The following is a 17,304-nucleotide window of genomic DNA, read 5'->3' as shown; positions in this document are numbered from 1 at the left end:
ACAACGCTCCTGTATCTTTAACAGTTGCATGGAAAAGGGAATTTCAGCAGGTGTCATTTGTATATAAGGAGAACCTGGTGAAATTCCCTCTTCATCACAATAGTTAAAGGTGCAGGAGCTATACTAGAGTGACTAGATTTAAAAGAGGGCAGGGCACCTGCAGCTTTAACTGTTGAGATGAAGAGGAAATTCCCCCAGGTTCCCCATATATACAAATGACACCCGCTGAAATTTTCTTTTCAATACAACTGTTAAAGGTACAGGAACCCTGTCCTCCTTTTCATATGGTCACCCTATATTATGGAGCTCTGGAAAAGCTGCTTTCCCAGAGTCCTTGGGATGGATGCAGCCACTTCAGGTTCCATGGATGCCTGGTTGAATCCTCCTAGTCTTTGCTAAAGTTAAATTAGTTAAATCACTGGTTAAATTTTGCATGAAGGGAAGGAAGCAGGAAATGGCTCAGGGGGTTGCACTGGAGTGAAGGACGTCACAGTGTACTCTTAGTTTATAGCATCAGGAGCACAATGCGTTTTCTGTATTTGAGAATTGGCTTCGAACAAACCAAATTATTTTCTGATTATGATTATAGCTCAGATAAACAGAGCTCATTCTGAATCGAGCTGAAGAGAGTTTGTCTATCATAAATCTTGAAGTGGAACCACTGAAACCCCTTCTACAGTTAAAGTTGTTTGGGGAAATGGAAGACCCTATAGGTCATTTGATATGCCAAACTCACAGCCTTGCGCTCTTACGTCTCTGAAAAGCAATAATCTCCACTACTCAGCCACAGTCATTTCAAATCTTCATTTGCAGTGGTGTATTGCAGGATAGGAAGTTTATGTGTGTCTCTATATTATGGACCACCATCCCCGTACCCTTATCGGTGTTTCTTCTTCTGGAGTCTTTCCACCTTTATGACAGGCCTCCTTTAGACAGCAACCATGTGATTTTGATTTGAAAACTTCCCCTCTTAGCAATCTATTAAGTTCAATAAAACATCACCATCTAGTGGCAGAGTTATAGCACTACACCACCTTCACATGCTGGGGCATCACACAGTTATTTTAAACAATGCATTATCTCCATTTTTAAAAAAAGTGATATTACTGGGAGAAAATGTGGGAGACATCCTGGAGGTTGATGACGTCATGTAAAAGTCTGGCAAATTTCTGTAAGTGGTCGATCATGGGCATGCAATAAATCACTCATGTTGAGAAGTTCTAACAGACTTCTAGAACAGCACAGCCAGGTAAGTTTGCAAGGTGAGACACTTGCCCATTTTGAGTGAGGCTGCAAAAACTGCTTTAATAGCTGCACTTTCTTCAACCATTTCTCAGTGCAACACAGAAAACACAAGACAGTGGCCTTCAAATAGCAAAATATCATTTTTTATGATTATGTGAAAATTTCCCCTATTCCAAGTATTTTAAACAGTGAGAGACACATTACAGTTACAGATGATCAGCAGGTGGTTTTAAGCTCATCCAAGAACCCCCTGAGAACAGTGTTAATCAGCCCTCTCATATAGAGTCATGACTCAGTCTCTCACCACACACATAGGCTGGGTAGCATTGTTCAGACTAGAAGGTGGTATGACAAAGCTAGCTTTGCCTACAGTGATAAGCAGAATCCAAATTCATAAGTGGTCTGTGAATACTATTTCTGCAGGTGTCAGGATTATTTTGCATTTCTGCATTCCAATATATGTTTCTCACATAATCAGATCCATTCTTCTGCCCAGGTAGTTCCCTTATGGTCTCTAGATCAACACATTTGCCAAGGATTTGTTCTTCAAGAAAAGACCAGAGACCACAGCGGGAATGCAGGGTTTGAGGGGAAGCCATCTTGTACCTACAGGCAATGCTAGTACTATCGTGCCCTCTTCAAGTCTTTGAAAATTAGCCATAGTCATCCAAAGCGTTCAGGCCTAGTAGGGTAGTTGTAGGATGGGGAATTCAACAGAAAAGTAGCACAGCCAATGCTGGGCCATTTGCCAAAGCTCCAAGGCTATCAAAGGGGGTCATCATTTGCAAAGACTTGCCATTCTTACTTCTTACACAGGACACCAGTGGAAAGATCAGAAGCAAGGTGAGTTTCTCTTCTCCCCGCCTCTGCCCTGTGTGAAGTGTTCCCAGAGCCCTCTGCATGTCAACTCTGGGAGAGTGTGAAGATGGATGGATGGATGGAGGGCCAGTTATGTGCTGGGTGTGGTACCCTGTGCAAAGTGAGAGCACACCCGGTCTCCCTCCATCAATTGCCAGTTATGGAGGACATTGATGGTTTCTAAACTTTCTAGGCCAGGATCCCCTTCCCAACCCTGGAGGAAGCCTTGTGCAGCAGAGAGAATGGAGTAAACATTTCCCTCTCCTCTATGCATGTTACTAATTTTGAATACCAGCTCCCAGATAAGCAACACATTCTCTCTCTCTCTCTCTTTCACTCACACACTCATTTTCTTCTCACCCCACATAAACAGTATCTAGTTCACAACAAGTGCATGGATCACATACAAATTCTAATGTGCAATGTCGCTTATTCTAGCACTCTTCCAGAGATGTGCTCAGTTACATCAATCCAAAGTGCAAGATTGCTTGGCCTTCTCTGCTCATTCCTTTCCAACGCGACCATTTCTGTGCTCCTGTAACACCCAGTTTATCCCTTCCCCCACCCTTCCCCACTAGAAGCTGCTCTCCCAAGTTTTCCAAAGCTTTACTGCCACCTCAGCAATGAAGACAATAAATATTGCATTTACCAGTTTGAGAATTTCCCTTCTCAAAACCAAGAAGAGCATCTTCTGCTTCAACTAACAGATAAGGGTTATTGACATATATTTCCAGATTAAATTTTGTGATGTTCCTAAACTGCATGGAAACATGGCCCCACCTGGTATGCTTACTGCTGTGGCTCATAGAGCCAGCACTTGTGTGCTTTCTTCAACCTAGGCACAGCTGTATGTCCTTATTCTTTGGCTTCTGCCCCACTGTAAGGCAAGCCCCACCCCACCCCCAAGCTTGGACAAGAGCCTTGGTGGTTCCTGACATGACAAAGGTCCTTCTGGTTGAGTTTGCTCGCGGGTATCAACAGACGTGGTCAGGACATCACCATCTCCCACCGCTGGCTCATTGCTGTGCTCTCGCAAGGGTTAATGACAACTTCTCTCATGTTCTCATTGGTGTCCCCCACCATTTCTGTGTCCAGGCAGTAACGTGTGGCCATGTGCTCAATGTGGGAACCAACTTTGTTCCATCGCTTTGGAAGAAGAAGAAATGGAAAAGGATTAAATTCAACATGCCTTGCCCCACTGTGCTAGAGTAGTGAAGAAGACAGTGCAATGGTCTATAGCAGCTTCCCCCAAATCCAGTGTCCTTGATACACTAGTAATGTATTTGGTCATTCTAGTTGGAGATGATGGGAGTTTTATTCCAACGTATCAGGCAGGTACCAGGTGGGGGAGGGCTGGTTGTCAGGGTGCTATTGCACTCATGTCCTACTTGTGCGCTTCACACAGGCAGCTGGTTGGCCACTTTGTGAATAGAATCCTGGACTAGCCAGGCCTTCAGTTTGATTCAGCCAGGCTCTTCTCGTGTTCTTATAGCAAGTGAAGCAATTGTATGGCCAGTGCTACATCCATCTTATTTTGGTTTCCTCAGTCCTAATGTGCCAACAGCATGTTTATAGCTGAGTGAATGGAAGGCAGCCATACATAAGGAATTGAAGGACACAGCTGTCAGGAATCAAGGGGCAAGTGCTCACACCTATAGGCCACCATGCCCAAATTGCTATGTGATATTGGTGATAACACTAGTAACATATTTGACTTACAGCAGACTGATGGGATGAATTTACTGCTCTCCCATGATCACAAAGAAGAAGGTATCAATAAAATTACACTAAGATGGCCTCCAACTTGGATAGCATAAAGGTCACATGAGAAACTTCAGGGCAAAGGTTCACTGGGCATAACACTCACTTCACATGCATATAGACTGCCGCCATTTATTGAGAAAGTAGTTTACTGTAATTGTGGAAGACTGAAGACCTGAAGTTCTTATTAAATTCATGGAAGATCATGCGTGCTCAATACTCACATGGGCCTCTGAGAATCTTAAAAAGGACTGTCTTGTCTTTTTGATTGGCCTTATCATCAAGCATTTAATGGCATTTAACAGCATTTAGCAATATATGCTGAGTTTGTTTGTTTTTAACAGACTCCAGAGTAGCTGTTTTTATAAGAATACTGTTGTTTTTATGCTACTTATGTTTTTAAACTTTGAATTTTCGTTTTTAATGTTTACTGTTTTTAACTTTTGTAAACCGCCCAGAGAGCTTCAGCTATGGGGCGTTATATAAATGCAACAAATAAATAAATAAAAATAAAACTTGTTGGAAAAATTGGTGGTGATGGCAACTAATTTGGATGGCTTTAAAAGGGGGTTGCATAAATTCCTGGAGGAGAAGGCTATCAATGGTTTGTAAACTGCGCAGAGAGCTTAGGCTATGGGGCAGTATAGAAATGTAATAAATCCTCCTCCTCCTCCTCCTCCTCCTCCTCCTCCTCCTCCTCGTTATGTGCTACCTCCAGTATTAGAGGCAGTAAGCCTATATACACCATTTTGCTGGGTAACATGGGTGAGAGGGTTCTATTGCACGGTGTCCTGCTTGTGGGTCAACAGCTGGTTGGCCACTGTGTGATCAGGATGCTAGACTGATCCAGCAGTGCTCTCTTATGTTCTTTAGAAAAATAGCCACAGAGAATTCCCTACCAATTATTATTGTCATTCCACTTCTCTGAAGTCGATATACTTAGGGTTTCCAGTTAGTCTCCCAGGCAGACCCTGTCCTGCTTAACTTCAGGAAATTTCATATCGCTGCTGCTACAAGTAAGCTGGAAGTGAGCGTGCTTTCACTCTTTCCAATTGTTTTCAAGGAAGTATGGCCTCACCTGCTTGCCATCCCCTTCTTTGCAAGGTAAGAGCACCACCTGGGACCCTGGGAAAAGGGTATGTATGGACAAGCACAGCTGCTGGAAGCGGACTTGCTGGTTGTATGTGTACGTCCATTCCTGAAAGAAAGGAGAGTAAAACAAATTAAGTCAATATCGTTTCTCCATACATTTCTTTAATTCCATTTAATTCCATTAATTCCCTTCCCTTACTTCTTTTCTCACTAAGTGTTCATCTCCCTTAGTCTACTGTTAGCAGCTCTGCTTGAATTACATCGAAGCAGGCATAGCACATCCTTCTTTCAGCCTACTTGCACCCTACTTCCCTCCACTGCCTGCATGCTTTGACAGAAAGGCACCACATACATATCTTCATTTTTTAAAAAAAACACTGAATCTTCACACTTCAGGACCACAATACCTGATTGAATGCCTCTCCCAACCTGAAGATACGCATACACTAGAATCAAGTATACTAAAGAGAGGCTTGGAAGTTGGCAACTAGGAAGAGGGCCTTCTCAGTGGTGGCTCCTGACTATGGAATGAGCTCCCCACAGAGGCTCACCAGGTGCCAACATTGTCATTCATTCGGCACCAGGTATCTTCTTGATTATCCCAAAGTGCAGGTCACGGAATAATGGGCTCAAGTTACAGGAAGCCAGATTCTGGCTGGACATCAGGAAAAACCTCCTGACTGTTAGAGTAGTACGACAATGGAACCAGTTACCTAGGGAGGTTGTGGACTCTCCCATACTAGAGGCATTCAAGAGGCAGCTGGACAACCATCTACCAGGTATACTTTAAGGTGAATTCCTGCATTGAGCGGGGGGTTGGACTCGATGGCCTTCTAGGCCCCTTCCAACTCTACTATTCTACGATTCTAAGACTGCCCTCTACTCCCAGGCATTTGATAACGTATGATGGGACATTTATTCAAGTCATATTAATAATAATATTTTTAGCTGTCTAAATTGTTTTAAATTTTGGATACTAAAATATTTATGCTGAATTTTATGCTGTATTTTTAATGCTGTTTTTTATTGTCTTATGAATTGTTGTAAACTGCTCATAGAGCTACAGCTCTCTGTCACTACAGCAATTAAATTAAATTGGGCATCTTGCATGGTTGGCTGGAAAAGGGATAGCAAGCGAATTCATTAATGCAGCTGATAACCCATTTTCAGCAGCCCATTGAGTGTCCCTGTCCATTTTTGAGAGTGAGTGTGGAGTAGTGGTTAGAGTGTTGGACCTGGAGCCCTGTTTATATCCCCATTCAGACATGGAGCTCATTAGATAATATTGCCCTAGTTACTATCTCTCAGACTAACCAACCTCACAGGCATATTGTGAGGATAAAATGAGGTGGAAAACCTTGCATTCCTTGGAAGAAGGAAAGGATTAAAATATAACCAGAGGATTAAAAATAACCAGAGATAAAGACCCATAAACAAAGATAAACAGCCAATTCAGACAAGTGCTGGGGGGGGGGGCATATTTTCAATCCAGACTGGATTTTTATCTCTGCCTAGATTAAGTGTGCATTGAGCAGGAGGTTGGACTTGATGGCCTTCTAGGCCCCTTCCAACTCTACTATTCTATGATTCTATGATGCAAAGCTGTCATTTGAACCATGTGCTCTACACACCCAGTAAACTGTAAATACTTCTGTAAAGAAATTCAGGAAGTGAACTTTATGACATATCTTCCTAGTTTAACCAGGGCAGGGGGGATTGGCTGAGTTTTTTTATCAGCATGCCTGGTGGTGGTAATGGGTCTTATATTGAATTTAAGGAAAAGATTTATAAAGGTACTAATTAGGACCTGGATTCTTCAGGAAAAGATTTTAAACAGATCTGCCTGAAGGAACGTAGGTTTGTGGTGGAGTTTGCTGTTAAACTGAAGGGTCTGTTGTGGAAATGGCATAAGGAGTCTGAGGTGGATACTTTGGGGGGGGCGAGTAGTTGAATTAATCAGTCTGGATCGATCAGCTATATTTTCAGATCCCCACGGAAATAAAGGTCAAGGTGAAAGACGGGACACCAGAAACCCTGATGCAGGCTGCAGAAATTGCAGTCCAACTGATTCTCAATTGTGAGGGGTATGATACTAGAATTTCATGATTTGAGAATGAAAAAGTTGGATACTGGGTTAAAAAAAAACTTCCTGTAAAAAAAGGAAAAGAGTTTTTATTCTGGTGAAAAAAAATAACATCCTACTGAAAAGCTAGCAAAGATCAGGAGTAGGGAGCTGGTGCGGAGACACTACCCTAAGATCTTGCCAGAGGAAGATTATATAAGCAGGCAGTAAAAACCCAGCTAAACCATCCAAGCAACAAGAAATACAACTGGAAGAGCTTGGGAGTCAGAGGAAGCCTGTACCCAGAATCTAGACCTGGTTCTAAGGATGTTTGGCTGGGATGTTTAGGGAATTTGGTCTGCAGTAAAATAAATCCTTAGAGGCTTGTAACAGCAACAAGTCCAAAAGAATTGTCACAAAGCAGTCTCTTGAGAACCCCAAAGAAAATATTAGCAATCCCTTATGTATAAATCCTCCCTGAAATAAATTGTTTATCTGTTCAACTTGTCTCTAGTGTTGTTGTCTAGCTCAGGTCCAAGCCTTTCATACCAACTACTAGGAAGTTTTAAGTACTCTAACAGAATTGGTAGCTGTGGGAAAGAGTGGGATTGCCCCGTGGAGGAGCAGTTTCCCTGTAGGTGGTGGGAGTAGCAGGGAGAGGAAATCCCCCGTAACTTTCAAAGAGAGCAAGGCAATGCCGTGGTGCCAGGTCAAACGCTTGGGGGAAAAATGGCTTCCTCAGTTCAGGCAAATATCTCGTCCTCACCCAAAAGCACAGGTTTTTAAACTCCCCCACCCCCAATTGGTGGCGCAAATTGGCCTTAAGAAATGTGACAGGGCTTAGTTTTTAGGTTCTCGAATCCTGAACGAATAGTGGCAATAGATAGGTTTACAACTCATATCTGTCAAGACAACACTGGAAGGTAGCAGAGCAAGGGTGAAACAAGGGCATGTCGGAGGAAGCCACTTTTCCCCATTCCCTTAGCAAATGACATCCCACTTTCTGTACATTTCCATATTTTTATCTGGGGCCGCCATCTGGTTTCCATCTGAGTCAATGGCAGGGGAGGGGAGGGGCGCCTCGCCAGCCGTACGGAAGTCAGCCAAAGATGATACTTTAAATTTATTTCTTGAATTCATTATGATGCTGAGGAGCAGTGACAGGTGTCACCTTGGATGATGTTAAAGGCTTGAAAAACAGTCCCTGGCCTCCGACAGCGATAATGTAGCTGGGTTTTCTATGGAAAACAGTTAGCATATGAAGTGAGTCACCATTAGGAGCGCAACCCCCCACCCCACCCCCACCGTATTTTTTCTCTGGCCTTTCACACTACAGACAGAATTTCAACACTTCAACACAGAATTTCAACCGGCTCGTCTTCTGACAAGGTGCGAGAGCCTCTGCTGCTTCGCAACGCGATTTGTTCCACCGAATGTACGAAAGGTTGCCTTAAGAAACGAGGGAAGAAGAATCCGAACCCCACGGAAGATGCTCCCGCAAGGAGATTTTGTTAGGGACTGGATGCACGTTTTGAGCAAAGAACTGAAAGGGAAAAGGGGCTGAGGCTAGTCCATATGCATTGGAATAGGGAAGGTTAAAATGATAAATATTGTACGAGCAAAAGGCCCTTCTCTATGCAGGGACACATTAAATACACCTGCAGCCACAATCCGCAGAGTTGTGGAGGCTGAGTCACACAGTGCCAGTGGTGAGGGACAGGTTTATCCTATTATAGCTGCGTTTCCAAGAACAGCACTTTGCTTTCTAGGGCAGCCATTCATTTAGATGGGAGGTGAAGAGATACACTCAGGTGGTGTCCATGACTGAAGAGTGGAGCAGGCTCAATCCAGCTGTGCCCCGTTGCTTCATTTTTTTTTAACTTATGGGCCCCCCTAAATACCTGGATCTGCATAACCATCCCCTCCCCTCTCATCAGCACAGCCCCACCCTGAGTTTCATTTCTCGGTCACCATTTATTATTGATTTATTTATTGCCTTTTTATATCGCCCAATAGCCAAAGGTCCATTGAACACATGTGGGGAGCCTGTGGGCTGCCTGGAACCCTTGGAGCCATTCAGTGCGCTCCGTGTGAGTGCACCAGCCACCACTCTCCCCCCTGCTCCTGCCAATGTGGCTGCCTCTGCCAAATTCCCATGGAAATTGCATTCTCTCAAGCTCACTGTTTGGCAGGCTGGAGGTAACACTATTATCTTGGGGAGGATGGCACACAGGAGTAACCCTTCCTGCACACCATCATCCCCATGGAAACACTGTTCCTCTGAACAACAGGTTTGGGGGAAGGCAACTGTGCTGGCATACTGGAACGACCCTGCCCATGGGCCATTCTCTGCAATGACTATGACTGACACACACACACAAGCAAGCCAGGGACTGGACTTTAGAATGAGGGAGAAATTATGTGCCCAAAGCAGGTGGATCTTCACAGGCGATGTGGAGCCCATTAAGGAGACTGCTGCTGGAAAAGTGGCCATCACCACTACATCTCTCTTCCAGGAATGGTCCATTCTGCACCCCCATGGCTTAAATGGATGTGTTGGACTCCACATCCCAAAACAAATGCTGCTAATTTACTATTCACAAACCTTCCAAGTTAAGAAATCAAAGCCTCCTTGGACTTAGTATAGTGTCACCCATGAAATTAGATCTATGACCCTGTAAAGCAGTAGTTCTCAAGGTGGGAGGTAGGTCTCCCTGAGTGAAGCACAGGCTTCTCGCTGCCAGCATACAGCTGGACTAATCCAGTTGCATGCCTTGACCAAGTTTGTGGACAGAGCGCCAGCCCCTCCCAGTCAGTAATGCAAAAGCACGATGCACGGAGAGTTAAATAATAATCTATTTGGGGGCACCATCCTGGGTGAATCATTCCTGGGTGCTTCAAAGCACTCTGTGGGAGCTCTCACAAGGCCTTGAATGTCCATTTTCATGTGCCCATTTGGCCCTGGGTTTGATGATAAATCATCCATGTTTGCCTTAGCTACAACCAGGGAGGTGGAAACAATTGTTTTCTCACTTTAGTGGAGATGCTAACTATGACAAAGTTTGAGAATCCTCTGGGGGGGTGGGGGGGCGGGAAGCTGACAGATCGAGCATCTGGCTAAATTTTTCACAAGATCAGGACAAAAATAATGCATCAACTAGCTAGGGTGCTGGTGATTCACCCAGTGACAAGATATTTTGAGCCGCAGACAGTGAGACCTAGCAGGAAAAAACAACAGGCTAAAACCAGGGCTTGCCATCCTGGTGTCTGTTTCTCTTTTCTTACAGGAGAGTGACAGCTTCTCTCTGAGCACAGAGCCATTCGACTGCTGCTTCTTTGCTGCTGCTGTTGAAGATGTGCTCAAGTGTATCCAGGCCTAAGAGGCTTCTGATTTCTTTTCTAAAGCTTGTCAGGTTTCTTGGAACTGCTAATGATTAATGGGTTTATTAAATGAATCCCAGAGTCAGAAATCTATTCCAAGAAGGTTACTGCAAAGTTTAATATCAACTGATGCTCGGCTCTAACAGAAAGCCAATGCACCAGCCAAATGGTGACATCTTCATTAGACAAAACCAGGGCAAAATTACGATCAATTATTTACCCTCAGATGCATTTCTCTCGCGAAGTGCTAAATCAATCAGTTCCTTTAGCAAATGAGACATAAACAAGACGGAAGGAAACCAAGCTTCTGACTTGAAGCAGCCTCGCAGAAGCAGCCCCCTCAGTCCCAGGAGCGGAAGGAGGGTGGTGGGGATTCGTGGACCACTCGCCAGGTGGTTTTTTATTTAGGAAAAAAAATGTGCCTAAGGTGGAGCATGATAGAGGCTAATGAAATTATGCATGGCATGGAAGAAGTTTTTCCCCTGCTCCCTCTTGTAATACTTGAATTCAAGGATAGCCAATGAAATTGACTGGAGTGGACTTTTGGCGGCAGGGAGTGGGAAGGGACTTCTTCACATAGTACATCACTAAAGCCCCATTCAGAAGACACCTTAAACCACGGCTTTAACCATGGTCGTTAAGCCAGAAAGCTGGGCTCTGTTCAGAAGACACCTTAAACCATGGCTTTAACCACACTGAATAAGGCTTTTTGCCTTAGTCACCATGGTTAAAGCCATAGTTTAAGGTGTCTTCTGAATGGGGCCTATTAGACTGAATTTTCTGCCACAAGATGTGGCTTAAAGACGTGGTTTAAAGGGGGAGTTGACAAATCCAAGGAGTCGAATTCGACCTGAGAATATTTGTCGTGATGTCTATATAGAACTTCCAGATTCAGAAGCAGTGTGACACTAAATACCAATTTGTATGTTTATTTTTCAATTAAATTTAGATCATGCCCTCGGGGTGCTTAGGGTGCAATCCTATGCATGTTTACACAGAAAAAAGTCTTACAACTCCCAACATTCCATGGCCATCCATGCTGGCTGGGGAATGCTGGGAGTTGTAGAACTTTTTTTCTGTCTAAACATGCATAGGATTGTACCTTTATAACTTAGCACTCATCAAATAGCTGCAAAGGTCAAATTCAGTAATACCATCAACACAGAAGTTAGAATGAGGGCATATACAGAGATATTCACAGTGGCTTCTTTTTAATTGTGGAACTTTCTTCCTTTGGAGATTCAACAAAGTTATAGCCAGGGCACCTTTTAGAAACATTGTACATCCCTTATAAAGGGCTGGTGTTAAGTGATGGGTATTGATGGCAGTGGAAGGAAGGAATTTAATATGCAATAATCTCCTGTTTTTTATTTATTTATTTATTTATTTATTGCATTTTTATACCACCCAATAGCCGAAGCTCCCTGATTTTATTAATCTGTCCATTTGTATTTTAAAAACATATATTTACTAGCACAAAATATCTAGTTATTTCCAGACAAAAACAAAGCAAATAGGAAAAAAAAGTGAAGCAAATGGAACTAATTTGTGCTTGGTTGTTTCTGGGCGGCAATCAAGGCCACACTAGTAACTCAGCTTCACTGGGACTCACCCACAGGCCCATTTTTCACAAGTAAAATACAGGAAAAAGAAGTAGTGTCCTTCACACTCATGGATACATAAAAGAATCATTCGACCCTGAGAGATGGTGTAATCTAGAAATGAAATAAATTATACTTCGATAATAGTTGAGGCCCTGGAATATTTGTGAATGTTGAAGGGAAGAAAATTTCAGTATTGTTGCTGTAAAATGATAATTTCTGCTTGTAGAGGGGAGAGCACACCTTTCCCCCGCTTTTTTTGTGTGTGGTTAAAGTGGCACATAATTGTTAATCTAGTTCAGAGAATACTCTCTGATTGACACTGCATATTTTTCCCTTTAGTGATTGAAGAGGGTGTGTGTGGAAATGAGGTCAGCCTCATTAAGCTCCTTCTACTTTAATAGGCAATTTAATATTGAATGAATGCAGAGTGTGAACTTAAATATATCATTGCAATTCAGTACATTTTTTTTTGAGCTAGAGAAAAGAGTAAATAGGTCTGCAAGATGAGAGGAAATTATCCCTTCTCATTTTCTTCATCTCCAATCCTTGCAGAAGGATTGCGTGCCAGTTGAGTACTGATGGGGGCCAGGATGAACTCAGCTCAGCTAAGTGTGAACTTTATATTCGCACAATATATAGGACATGTCTAAGTGGAAAGGGTGGTCCCTTGCAACTTTGGTACCAGGGATGCTGGGAACATCCCATGATTATAGGTTCCCAAAGCAAGCATTGCAAATTTGCTGTTTGGATCAGTATTTTGAACAGGCAACAGGTTAACGTATATTGGCACTGGTTCCAGTTCTGAGGTGGCAACTTTTGCCAGGTCACACAAAGATAAATGTAGCCCCCATAAAAGGATCTCCAGGTAGTAGAGTCCATTAAAAGTACTATGGACGAAATATTATTGGGGGATTGACAGCTTGTAGGCATACCGTGTGGGGGATCCTTTCACACCACTGTTCAATCACATGAGTACTGAATGGAAAATCAGCTCATGGTGACTATTATTATTATTATTATTATTATTATTATTATTATTATTATTTATATTGCGCCATCAATGTACATGGTGCTATACAGAGTCTTCCACCTCAAACATAAATTTGAGGTCTTCCACCTCAAACATAAAAAAGCAAGTACAATACCCCTGGGAATCCACCGTTTCACAATGCAGGTGAGGGACTGATTGTCGGAATCTTCTTCCTACCCCTGCCTACCCCTAATGTAGATTGTCTGAGGCTCTAGCAATAAGACTGGTGATAGTTGGCTATTGGGAAATATATTTGCAACCCAATTTTAAGATGGAGAGCATGTCCATATAGCACCAATTTTGGTAGTGTAGCAAAACCATTAATGTGATTAGGGCGATCGTGGTAATCTTAAAATGCTTGTTCAGAGAGTGGACAATATGAAAAGAACTTAACTGTTCCCACAAATCATAAAAATACCTTATTAAATAGCTCAACACTTCCTTTAGAAGACAAAACCTGATACACCCCAGCAGTCAATCACTGAGGATCACTTTTAAACAGAATTTCTGGGGGCAGGGAGAGAAGCCATGTTAGGCTATTGCAGCAAAACCACAGGTATTGTGGCACTTTAAAGACTAAGGGCCTGTTCAGACAACACGCTAAGCCACAGTTAGGCTGCTAACCCTTTTGCAGCAAATAGTTAGTGAGCTTGTTTAAACCATGGCTATGTAGCCTCCATTAATAGGAATGGTTGACATAACATGCTAAGTCATGGTTCGCACAACATGCTAAGCCATAATGTTTATCTCAAAATGCTTAACTACAGTGGCTTAGCATTTTGACTAAAGTGGGTCTAACACATATATGCTGTCATAAGGTGCCATAGATTATTGTCCAGTATAGTCCTACAGCTCATGAAGTGGACTATATAATTCACGAAAGCTTATGCCAAAATAAATTAGCTAGTCTTTAGGGTGCCACAAGACTCTTCGTTGTTTTAAAATAGCAATTAGCAGTAAACTTGTCCAGCAGATAATGTGCTGGCCTTGGACATGAGAGACATGCATTATCTCCTCTTTGCATATGAATCTCCCAGTTCTCTGATATTTTCCTTGCCTTTGGTAGTTTCTTTTGCAGAAGTGAAATCTAATGTTTCTCAGGGCATGATTTTCTCTATAGGAGCACAGCTACTTTATACCACATTCAAAAGGAAACCTGTTGGGTCAACTTACTGCTTCATATTAAGTGTGCTCTTAAAGCTTAAAAAAATCTAGACAATTTTCTAATTTATTTTTGTCCTCATTTTGCAGGTGTCTCTTTTGTTCTACCAGTTTGATATTGTATATTATTGTCATTGTTTGGATGTTCTGATGCTAATTTTATCTTGCATGTCTTTGGACATAAAGGCATTTAACTGAACAATTCAATGATTCAGGGCCAATCACTCTCTTTGCCTTAGTTTTGCAGTTTGTCATCTGTAAAATGGGCTTAACCTACAGCATTATTGTTAGGATAAGGGCACTACATGCTTTTAAATTCTAAAGAAATTATTAAGAATACTCTTTGTGTTTGTTCCTGCCTGTTAGGTCCTAGAGACGTTACCTGTGCTACTGCTGCCGCACCTTTGCTGGTGATGCAGGGGTTTAAGATCACAACTGGGAACTCCTGTCCTTCAGATTTCTGGGTCTCCAGGCATCTCTGTCTCTGCCGTATCATCCCTGTCTGGTAGAGTGATTCTTCAGGAATTCTAAGAAGAGAGATACAGGATAAGGGTTATCATTTTACTTGGCAGAAGTAGTTGTACACTGCAAGTACCAGAGCCAATGTGATATAATGGACAGAGTGTTGGACTTACTCTAGAGGGAAAGAAAGGAAAGGAACCTCTCGTGCAAGCACTTGAGTCATTGCTGACTCCTAGAGGGACGCCTGCTTTCGCTGACGTTTTCTTGGCAGACTTTGTAGCGGGGTGGTTTGCCATTGCCTTCCCCAGTCGCAGTTACCTTTCCCCCAGCTAGATGGGTACTCATTTTACCGACCTCGGAAGGATGGAAGGCTGAGTCGATCTGAGCCGGCTGCTTGAGAACCAGCTTCCGCTGGGATTGAACTCAGGCCGTGGGGAGAGTTTCAGCTGCAGTAACTGCTGCTTACCACTCTGCACCACATGAGGCTCTAGAGGGAACTGGGTTCAATTTCCTATTTAGTCATGAAGTTATCTAGCTGATCTTGTAATACTTACTATCTGTCTTCCTGACCTACCCTGCTGGGCTGTTGTGAGGATAAATATATAATGGCACATACATGCCCTGAGCCTCTTGGAAGAAGGGCAGGATAAGCATGTAATTATGCTAGAAATAACAATCTCTCAGAATGTGGTGACATGTAATTAAGCTTTTGCAAGAGTTATGTTAGCATGTAAGGATTTAGAGAGGGCATCACCTCTTGGTGATTTATCTTTCTGGAAAGAAAAAAGAAAAGATCTTAGGCAGAGCAATCCTATGCATGTCCCACTGTAGTCAATAGAGCTTAATCCCAGGAAAGTGTGCATAAGATTGCAGCTTTAAACTGATCCTGATAAAGAAAAAAGGGAAGTTTGTGAAGTTCTGCTTGCATAGCATATAATTAAGGATGGACAAATCTGTTAATTTCAGTTTATCATCTTTTCAAATCTTAAATATGATTGTCTTTAACTTTGACAATTTTTAAAGTGTACATGAACATTCATAAGCATTTCTCCTAATAGATGTATTTTTACATAATGTACCCATTTGTGCAAGCAATTTCCCCAATATATTGTATTTTATTTCCTCTAATGTACACATTTTAGCTACATTTTTTGAGACATGTGGAGAAGTGCAAATTTTGAAGAATAACTAAGTTTTGGTTTGCCAAATGGTTTATAATGTGCATTGAATGAATTTCCCCCCTGTCCGTACATAGGAAACATACTGAAAAACTGGTACTACCTAAGTTCTGGATAGACATTTTCCAGATACCACTTGAAAGTGTGGCATTTCAAAGACTTCCTCAGTTCCACTCTGCTCTGGATGCTGCGAAAAGGAAATAGTTGCAAAATTAATTTATTAATTAAGTAATATTTATTAGATTTGCATTCCACCGCCCAACTGGCAAATGTATTTGAGGCACTTTAGTCTCATAATATAATTATGACTGTGCATCCTATTGCAACTTGAAATGGGCCTGACTCATAAAGACTAGATTGTTCTGGTAATTAGGAATGTCCTCCCTTCTGCCACCACTTTTTACTCTTTCTGTGTCAAAGACTAACTAGGGACGTTGTGAGAGTCCGAGAGAGGGGTGGAACTTGGAGACTCCACCTCGCTTGGCCTCCTGGACTGTGGTCCGTGGACTGCTGTGCATGCCCAATGTGGTGAGCACCAAGTTGGGCAAACATGGCAGTCTCTGCTGGTCCACCTAGTTGCCATTTTGCGTAAAATAGCGGCTTTTTCTTTTATGTAAATACCATTTACGTCTGTAGTCTTGCATATATGCCTGCTTTACAGATGCCATTTGTGCAAATGGGCCTTTACTAAAAGAACGGGCCACCATTTTTATGTGAAATGGCAGCTTGGCAAGGGATTGGGTAGCCACACACTGCTTGTTTATGGATCGCCCAGTGGCTCACCAAATGCAGTGAGCAGGGCAGGTGTCTGGCAGGTTTCCGGTGAGTGGTGTGTGAGGCAGACGTGGGTGAGTCCGTCCATCCCTAGGACTAACAAATAACCGGACAACAAAGGTCCAAACTAGAAATGCTATTCATTATGTGACTGCAATGAATATATCTACTATGTAAATAGACACCATGGTCAGGATCGAGACCATGGAGAGAGGAGGATAAACCCTTTTACTCTCCATACTCTGCTTGATGAAAATCCCATTCAAAGATATTTGGCACCGAAGACAAGCTCCCACTGGTGCCAATGGAAGATTCTGTCTTGGGACAAGCAGCAGCTTTGGGATGGGGTGGGGTGGGATTTTCATCAGGATTCTGGTGGAGAAAAAAGGGCCAACCGTCCCACCACTGATGCACCATGGTCCCAGTTGTGATTCCCCTCTTGTAACGGCTATTTTAAAATGTAAAATCTAGAAGTGTTAGTTGCAATCACATAGTTATTAACATGACTGTTATGGTTCTTACTTCCAATAGAGCTCCATATGGTATCTTTATGGTACTTGTTTTGCAACTCATTTTCTGACTCTGAGAATGGGGAGGATGCCACAAATCCACTTTTCTATGGCTGCATTTTAAAAGGTACAGACTCAAGAGAAGTCATCTTTGTTTACATGAAATGTATGGGCAGTATCCAATGCT

At 42.6% G+C, this 17,304-nt stretch overlaps 1 protein-coding gene across 2 annotated transcripts in view; it reads right to left on the bottom strand.

Moving 5' to 3' along the window:
* Positions 1-1,338: 1,338 nt before the first annotated feature.
* The window catches only part of GALNT14 (polypeptide N-acetylgalactosaminyltransferase 14), a 322,644-nt gene continuing 306,678 nt past the window's right edge, over positions 1,339-17,304 (bottom strand). Inside the window, exons 12-15 of one of the 2 annotated variants that reach the window (XM_063124153.1) lie at positions 15,938-16,021; positions 14,577-14,721; positions 4,943-5,062; positions 1,339-3,249 (exon numbers count right to left, since the gene is read on the bottom strand). In XM_063124153.1, the coding sequence (XP_062980223.1) occupies positions 3,091-3,249; positions 4,943-5,062; positions 14,577-14,721; positions 15,938-16,021 (508 nt within the window). In that variant the 3' untranslated portion in view covers positions 1,339-3,090. The remainder of the gene's footprint in view (positions 3,250-4,942; positions 5,063-14,576; positions 14,722-15,937; positions 16,022-17,304) is intronic. The other variant, XM_063124154.1, reaches the window with a different exon arrangement.

This window comes from Elgaria multicarinata, chromosome 4 (genome assembly GCF_023053635.1).
Source record: "Elgaria multicarinata webbii isolate HBS135686 ecotype San Diego chromosome 4, rElgMul1.1.pri, whole genome shotgun sequence".
NCBI classification, from domain to species: domain Eukaryota; kingdom Metazoa; phylum Chordata; class Lepidosauria; order Squamata; family Anguidae; genus Elgaria; species Elgaria multicarinata.
The sequence above is the reverse complement of the archived record's forward strand: the minus strand, read 5'-3'. Positions and strand labels throughout refer to the sequence as shown.